The 9,580-nt window shown below is 30.0% G+C and overlaps 1 protein-coding gene across 1 annotated transcript in view; it reads right to left on the bottom strand.

Moving 5' to 3' along the window:
* LOC117167630 overlaps positions 1-1,256 on the bottom strand; it is a 101,084-nt gene extending 99,828 nt beyond the window's left edge. Inside the window, exon 1 of the mRNA XM_033352706.1 lies at positions 764-1,256. Within this exon, the coding sequence (XP_033208597.1) occupies positions 764-925 (162 nt within the window). The 5' untranslated portion in view covers positions 926-1,256. The remainder of the gene's footprint in view (positions 1-763) is intronic.
* Between the last annotated feature and the right edge of the window lie 8,324 nt (positions 1,257-9,580).

The following is a 9,580-nucleotide window of genomic DNA, read 5'->3' as shown; positions in this document are numbered from 1 at the left end:
ATAATTTCTAAATATGAATCAGTGAAAAATTCACTGATTCAAAATCTTGATCATAAATCCATAGTAAAATTTGCTTGGAAACCGAGCAATTAATATAGATGATTATTATTTGTTTAATTATAAACTCTATTTTAAAAATAATGTTCTTGTATTGAAATTATTTACGCAATAAATAATTTTATACATTAAATTCGATTTTACATGAGTTTGTGAATGAGTTTCGGAGTTGAAGTAAGGTTAAATTAATAAAAATGCAATTAAAGATAATTAAAAACTTTTAGATTATATTTGCTTCAAGTTATTTTATATTTTATCACAATTATCAGGAAATAAGTTGCATTAGTTTGAATCACGGTTTTATGAAAATTCTGTACTTATTATGTATTTCTTTCAATAAATTTCATTTAGTAAAATTATTTACTGGCTAAATGATATTCAACATGTAATTCTATCGTGAATGAATTCCTGAATTAAAGTACAGTAACATTAATACATTTTGAATTAAAAATCACTGAAAGATTCTAGTTTATGATTGTTTTAAGTTAATTCTGATTCTATCACAAATATCGGGAAATGAGCTACATTAGTTTCGATCACGCTTTTATGAAAAGTAGATCATTGTGCGTTAAGCCTAGAAGAGTGAAGAACTTATAGACAGTTTTGTAACTTGTCTTTTTATTATGAAATAGTTAGTGAATAGTTAGTAAATTTTCTCTATATAGAGTATAATGAAGTAATTTTAGTATATAATAAAAGTAATTACCTCGTAATTATCCACCGGATAATCTGAGTAATCAATGGAGCTGTATTCTGGATCCGAAGTACTTCTTTTATAAACTGTGTGACCAAATGTTTTAGGGACCATTGCTATTATGGCCATTAAAAGTAGGAAATTCAAAAGCGTTCCAAAGATCGCGCTCGCCATTCGTAAATCCGTAATGCCGTTTTTTTGTTTGTATATATCACTTAAAAGTCACTCAAAAATGTCCCTATAAACATGAGATGAAATCTAAAATTCTTTCTTGCTCATATTTTCCTTTTTTCTTCTTTTTCTTTTGGCACTATTTTTGTAACCTTTTTGTTCAAAGATAGTTATATTTAAACTGCACGATTGAAAGAAGCTTTGGCTGTTTTGAAGCACGAGTTTGCAGTCTTGTGAAAAATGTATTATCTATTTGCTGTTCCGGTGAAAAATTGTCTTCGGTTTCTTAATCTTCATGCACGCGATTTTTCTGACACTTATTACCACTTGCAAGCCACCCTCTTCGTTACCGGGAGGTGCAATGTGTCGACAAGAGTTCCTATCGCGCCCTCCTATATACTTACTTTCCCGTGCTTATGGTGGGAGCCACGCAAGCGCGAAAGTTTCGGACTGTTTACATTTATTGCGTGCGTTCTGCGATGTTTCTTCTTTCTTCTATAAAGTATATGCTGCGAGAATACGCGATTTGTGAGATTATGGACAGCTTCGCGTAAGACGAATTAGAAGAACATCGTGGCATCAATCTTGAGCTTTTCAATATTTAACATTGGTGGTTAATGTGTCCTTTGATGATGGGGCATATTTGGGCAGTGAGCGAACAAAACATGATAAATCCATTCGAGATGATTCTTTAATAATTAGACTGTATCTCGATTGATATGCAGCATTTTGTCTTTGAACGCACCAGAGACAACAAAAAATTTAATAGTATATCATATAAAGGAAACCATCTAACTAGTTATACAATATTCTCGAATTATTAAAGTTACGAGCTTGGATTTATGCAGTTTTTAAAGCATATGAAATACTTTAGTACAAAAAAAGCATTTTAATTGAAGTATTTTGAAGATTACAACATTTTTAAAGCGGGAGTTTAATAGTACTATCAACATCAATCACTCGCTATGCGCGCATGTAGTTATTTGATATAAGGGAAAATATAATTTTTAATACAAAACACAAATTTCAAATAACTATTTATGTTTCAAATTTATTTCTTTATTTATTTTTGAGGTTAATCAAATATAATATTTCTGCAATTCTTAAGAAAATTCGAAAAGATTTGTTTTTAATTTTAGATACGTTAAATAAAAATTTCAAGACGCAAGTTATTCTCCAGTCATATAGTTGAATTTTCTAAAAAAAAAATAAATGAATGCTGAAAGAAATATGTTATTTTTGGTATTTCAGTTAAAAATGAATTTTATTTCACATAAAAAACATTTAAATTAATTAACAAAAGTCCAATTTTGAAAATGCGTCATACATTGGAGCAGGTGTAACGTGGCTGTTTCCAGCCCAGTATCGTCCGCACATGCGCACTCCGCCGGCGGGCCGACATGAAACCTTATGTCCGCCACATGAAACTTTACGCCCGCGACATAAAACTTTACACCTGCTACACACACACACTGCACCACGCAAGTGAGAATATGAAGAAAATTATATTTATCTTTAAAAAAATTGAATCTCTGGACCCTACAGTCTCCTTTCTGCTAAGTACGCTATTTCTTGCTTTCACTTACAATTTGAAGTTTTCAACAAGACCAAACATCGTTTATCTCCTTCTCATGTTTGTTTTTAAGAAGGGTAGGTCAAAAAGTATCGTGTGTATCAAGCGCGTACGGCTATTTTGCCTCGTGTGATAATGTACTATATTTAAAACAAAACAGTTATATCCTCATTTAATAACATGAATTTAAAAGAAAACGAATTTTCAATAAAATAGTTACATTTCTAATTAAAGAAACAACATTTGATCTAAAGTTAAAAATCTATAACCAAGAAAGCAAATTTTTAACAAAGTAATTTAACCTTCATCCAAAAAGTTAAATTTTTAACAAAGTAGTTGCATTTTTAATAAAAAAAGATTTTACAGTCAAGAATGAAAGAAATTTTTGGCAGTATGGAATTTGAAGGCAAAAATAATATTTAATAAAAAAGAAAAATGATGAATAACTATTTATTTTTAAATTTCCTTGTTTATTTACTTTAATTTTATATGAATATAATTTGCATAGCTTTCACGAGAAAAAGTTTAACAAGATTTTTGAATATTTAACATATGTCGAAACAGTATATAGAAAATTTCAAGAACTTTTTTTACTAGTTTTTTTAGAAAATCATTTAGGATTTTTTGATGCTTGCAAGAGATTTAAAAATATTTTACGAATTTTCGGAAATTTTTCACAATTTTGAAATATTTTTTTCTTTCAAAAATTTCTAAATATCTTTTAAACCGAGTTGAATTATTAATAAAATTGTGTGAAAATCTTTCTGATTCATTTTTGATAGTTCTTTTAATCGTTTGTAATGTTTTGAAATCTTTTAGAATATTGTCTGAAAATTAATTTTAGGAATTAAAAAAAATCTTATCTTGAATCTTTAAAAAATCTTGTAAAAACTTCAAAAATCGACATTTTTTAAGCTGTTAAAAATATTTTGAATTTGTCCTAAAATTTTGAAAAAATTCTGAAAAATTAAAAAACTGTTTTAAAATCTTCCAGATTAATTTTTGAGAATTTTAGAAATCTTTTTGACTGTTTTGAAATTTTCTTAAATATTTTCTTTAAGTAAACTTTGTCAAATGAAAAATCATGCCAAATTTTCCCAGAAATCTTTAGAATATTTTTTACTTCTCTTGAAACTATTTCAAATTCTTAACATTTTTCGGGTTGAAATCTTCATAAGCCTTTATTTTGTTTTAAATTAAATTTTTTTGTTTAGTTAAGAATTTTTTTGTATCTTTCTAAAACATTTTAATTTCTTAAACTGATTTTATTTTTTTTAAATTTGGTCATCGTGCAAGAAGTTAAAAAAGATTGCTTTGAAATCATTGAAAATTCTTTCCCGAAACTTAGGGAAATCATATGAAATAAAGGATCATCTTAAATTATTTAAAAAAATACATTTTATTTAAAATTTTTGAATTATTTTTATATTATTTTTAAATCTTTTCAAAATTTCGAAAAACTCGAAATACCTTTTGAAATAATTTAGAGGTTTCCTAAATTGTGTTTAAATCCCGAAAAAAGGTTAAATATTGTCTTAAAATATTCAGGTTCTTTTTTGACGTATTTTGAATATCTCAAAACCTAAAATTACTCTTTTAAAATAAGCCCTAAATCATTTTAAATTTTACTAGAAGTCGTATTATCGGTACCGGTAATTTTTTTGTTACTGGTACCGATAATCTATACTCTTTGTAAATGAAAGTATTTAAAGTTATTGGCAATACTTGTATTTCTTTCATCTCTTTAAAATTTTGAAAAAGTGTAAAAATTGTAGAATTACCATATATTGTGATAACAAAATGTGAAAAACAGAATTATATCCTAATATAAAAAACGGTTTACAAAAATATAGTGTAAATAAAGCAAGGGATGCTAATCTGACTGACGACCTCCACCAGGAGCATCTTACAGAAACATGACGTTATTTTGTCGAATGTCAGCAGTAAATGAAGGGAAGTATTTTTCTATCTATTTATAATCAATTGACACTGTGACTGGGGAATTCACGGTAAAATATGTTTTTAATCGAATGATGCTGTTTCATCTGGTTTTTATTACACCATTGCGCATAAATTATTGCGTCATAAGCTAACAATTAAGTTGTGTCCTCATTCTCATGGAATTGCATACATGTGAAGGGCCAACAAGAAGTTTTTATTTTTTTAACTATGAAGTAATGCTATGATCATTTCCGCAAAAATATATTTTGGAGCCTTGAATGTAAGCATAATATAGAGAAAAATAGTTGGTGTTCTAGAAGTACTTTCTTTAAAAAAAATTATTAAAAAATTATTATTTTTTTATTTATCTCCTTATTATGAACAGAATTGGTTCATGATTTTTTCGGGACTCCCTTAGTACCCTATATATAACATATATTTTAACCATCATGATCAGTAAAGCCGTTTTTGAGAACATTTTATTTTTTTTATTTCTCACAACTTGTTTATAACTTTTGTAATGAAAATTTATTCAGTTAATACTTGGGATAAATTTATCAGTCTTTAAGGTAATAATATTTTAAAGATAAAAATTTAATCAGTTCTTAAACTCTTGATTTTTGTGCACATAATTTTTAAAACTAAAGGTGAAAGCATTGACAATAGTAATTTGGTGATTGTGAATTCTCTTCTGTTAAAGCTCCTTCGGATTTAACGAACACATTCTCATCACGTATCTCGTGCTTTGCAGTCGAGTTTATCCCTGAAATTTTACATCATTCCCATAAATGTATATTATTATAATTCATAACTTGCAATGGTATTAAAACAGACGTAGTTTCATTGCCCCGTTTTAAAAAAATGCGCATTCTTTAAAAGAAATTTTGTTATTATACATTTTATTGCATTTTGTAGGACATTTAGAAATGAAACTTTTTCTTTTCTTGACTTTTTTTCATATAGTCCGTTATTTGGTCTGAAAGGTTTATTTTCGTGTGTTTGGAATTTTGTAAATGCTTTGACTCTGGTAATTTTTGGTTCTATGAAAAAAGTCATCGGAATAAATTTTTCAACTTTTTGAATACTATAAACATTCGTACATAAGATTTTTAAATAAAGAAAAAAGTGGTCCCAAAAATATTCAAAATGCGCTCACTTTTTGAATTTTCATCCAAAATGGCTGGCTAACGAACTTGACCTTTAGATTAGGACCCTAAATGAGTGTACCAAAGGCCGATCTAATAGATTAACTTTTTGAAAGATTATTGTGGATTCAAGGGGTCTCAAAAAGTGGACATTTGACCAAAACTGGGTGGGTCAAATTTTAAACAAATCTAATACCTTCTCTGATGAGATTGTATGTAAAATTAATTAAAACCATTTTTTCAGCTATGTACATATATTAGTGAATATACACAGGAATTCCAAATTCATTTAGCTATTTTTTACTGGGAAATCAGTGAAAACTAATAGAATCTATTTAAATTATCACTTATTTAAATAGCCAGAAGTACGCCACTTATTTAAATTAACATAGAGCTATTATAATCAACGATCTACCTCTGGCCATTTGAATCAGTGAAAATCTACTTTAATTCCAGTCATTTTGCTACTGGAAACTTAGTATATAATACTGGTATAGAACCTTAGTTGAATAGTCAATGATTTTCACGAGGATTTTTAGGACATTTTATAATTTTTACTTATTATGCAGCCAAAGGAATTTTTTAGTTTTTTAAAGAATCACATAATTCTATATTTGTGACGACTGTGCTATTCGATAGCAAGTCATGGACCTATATCAAGAGAATGATAAAAGTAAAATTAACATGATTAGCATGAGATTCCTGCGCATAATATGCTGGAAAACACTGATGGACGAAGTGAGTAACGAGATAATCCCCAAATAATGTGGTGCAGAAGAGACACTACACGGAAAAAACAATATAGCTGAGAGAACAATATTTTGGTCCTCAGAACTAAAAAGTATAATTCTTGCACCAGCACTACCGGATGGTGCTCACAACTGTACCATTATAGGCGTAACAACTATACAAGTATTCTTAAACGTCATATTGCTCTACGAAGTATACAAGTTTTTTGACTTGACAATACGTGATATGAAAATTCTTTCGAAAGTTATCGTGCTACAAACTAAAAATATACGCACACACTTACACACACATTCTCGAAACGCTGTTTTTCTGGTTCAGTAGGTACAGAAACGTGGATATTTGACAAAAAAGATACGGTACGAAGAAGCTTTTACAAAAAAAAACTCCTCGAGCGAAAAACGCTTTCCTTCCATTTTAAGGTTAGAGTCACACGTGTACGCGAAGCAGTGAATTGGTCCCGCGACAAATCAATATAGTTGTCTCACTGATACCGCATGGGTCCAGAGATTATATAAGCGTACTTCACTGAACTATACTTCTGTATAGTTAGAGCGGCAATACTGATTTTTCTGTGTAGTTGACACATGGGAAAGTAGTTGGCTAAGGACGTTTGGACATGCTGATTGAATGAAAGAGGAACGGCTAACGAAATAAGTGTATTAAGGTAAAGTAAATGGCAGGGTGCTCAGAGGCAGACCGCAGAAAGACTGGTTAGCATGTGTGAATGAAAGCCCAATCAGAAGAGACATAAGAAGCCACAGAAATACGAAAGTATAGTGAATGATGCCTGAAACAAAAGAGCTTGGATGCTAATGGACAAAAGTGGGGAACCTCACATGCCGACTTTGTGAAGCTCTTCACTTGGGGTGATTGATAAAGAGATTGATCATCAACTTGAGTCGGCACAGTATTTAAGGAACGAGCGTGTTATTTAAATAAATAACACGAGAATTTTAGATCAATCTAAAAATTCTATACCCCCTTCCTCAGATTACTCCCTTTCCCACCGAGTAAGACACGCCTACCCCGAAAGGAAATAGCTTAATGGTATAATAATAATAATAATAATAATAATAGTAATAATAACAAATATTATAATTTCTTTAAAGTTGATAAAAAACTTCAATAATTATTCATTTTATCAAAGGAAATGATTTTTCATTTTTACCCCTCTGTATAGCATTGCGTCATTCACATTTATAGATGACTCCAAAGACAAATTTTAATAGTTACACTGTAAAAACAGGTTGTGGAATTTTAGTATGCTAGGTGTATGTAAAAAGTAGACTTACATGCAGCGGCGTGCAATTAGTATAGAAATGTTGTTTGTCGTACAAAATTTATATCATATTACAAGTCAAAATCAGTCAGTTGCATTTATTCTTTCGCAGAAAGTAAGAAATAAAGTTTGCAAATGAAAAATCACGCTTCGCTCATGAAGCACGAACAAAAGAGCGAAAAAGAAAGCTTTATCGGCAAAATTACAAAAATGTGTAATATTATAATCGAAATCTACTATAAACTGGAGAAATTTTCGTTAGAAAGTCGAAATTTATGCACTGGCGGTAATTTTACCAGCATGGGGATTTTTACTACGTAGAGCGTGAGTCCTTTTTTTATAAACTCTGAACGTAGTGATTTTTAACAGGCCTTATGAATTCATACAAAGTCACAGAATTAAGCCTGTAAGAGATGTCATTCTAGACAACACGTTGAAATTTTCTTTCTAACCTGTAATTTTAATGTTTCTAAAGTGACATTCTATATGCGTACATTTACACTTTGAAGTGCAATTTTAAAACGTGTTTTTACAGTGTATAGAAAAAGCACATTATAGTATCAGAAAAAGTACATTTTTTGAGCAGACAAAATTGAAGTTTATTTTTAATTAAACTTTCAACCTTCATAATGTTGCAATGAGAATAATGTGTATGTCGGCATATAGGCTCTCTTGTGGCCATAGAGTACATTTTGCCAAGATTGTTACAGAAAATTAATTTATTTCAGCATAGGTATTTTATATTAAATTTGCCATAAATTGGCATATAACAGCAGTTGCATTTAATTGCAATTTTCTCTCATGCTAAAAAATTGAATATATAATTGAGTATATAATAGTATTTTTTGATACAAATGCGCGAAGATGGCAATAATCCCCCCCCCCCATGTGCAGCTATCGAGAGGAGGCTTGCGCGAACACCGGAGAAAAATGGAAGTGAAAAATGGGGTCTTTAGTGCCGTTAGTCAAGGTATTCATTACTAAACTGGCGTTCTAAAAAAAATTCTACATTGAAATTATGTTATTGATTCAAGTGCAATCGCGATATTAACTTCCTCAGGTATCAACAGAGATTACAGGTTGTTAGTGGTCTGATCTTCTAGCGCAATGTAAGGAGTCCAGTTCAGAATAGGAATCATTCCTATATTCGCTACAGTAAAGAATAATTGGCCAAAAAAATGTACAAGGACACAGAGCGGCGGCTGTTAACGGGTCGATATAGTCAATTTTCATTTTATAAACTTACATTCATTTATATACTATAGCTATATATAAATATATATATTCAATAAGTTTTAAATATTAAATTATGAAAACTTATTTGCTGAAACAGAAAAGGTCGAGTTAGATGAAAAAAGGTAGTTGTCGAGAATTGAACCCGGGTTTCCAACGAAGCAATCAGCTTCACTCTGTAGTTCTATTCAATAACGTTCGGGCAGCACCGAACCGAAACTTGCTTACGTTCGGTGCTGCCCGAACGTTATTGAATGCGGGGCATCCAGGAATGATTACTGGACTACTCCATACTCCATTTAACTCCCAATAGAACACTATAAACTATACTTCGATTAAGACTTCGTCCTGTCGACAATTGAGACACGGCATTACAGATTTCCATTATTGATTTTTAAAATATATTAACTTAAGCTTTCTATTATTTTTTGAGAAAATTCCCTTTTTATGAGGCACTTTAGTTTTTAATTTGTGTAAAAGTTAAATGCACTTAAATTGTAGGTAGTAAATTACGAAAAGTATACAATAAATTTAAAGTATTAAAAGATAAGGTTTCATCGAGGGTTTCATGCAGCAGATATACACATTTTTAATGATAAGTGTGTAGTTTTACATTCCTTCTTGTCTCTTATGCATACAGTCTGTCAAGATAAAGCGTGGGTAACTTTTTTGGTAAAATATTTTATTTAAACGCATGTTTCTACATGGAATTACATTTGTCAAGGTGTCGAGCAAAA

Source organism: Belonocnema kinseyi, chromosome 2 (assembly GCF_010883055.1).
Source record: "Belonocnema kinseyi isolate 2016_QV_RU_SX_M_011 chromosome 2, B_treatae_v1, whole genome shotgun sequence".
NCBI classification, from domain to species: Eukaryota; Metazoa; Arthropoda; class Insecta; order Hymenoptera; family Cynipidae; genus Belonocnema; species Belonocnema kinseyi.
The sequence above is the reverse complement of the archived record's forward strand: the minus strand, read 5'-3'. Positions and strand labels throughout refer to the sequence as shown.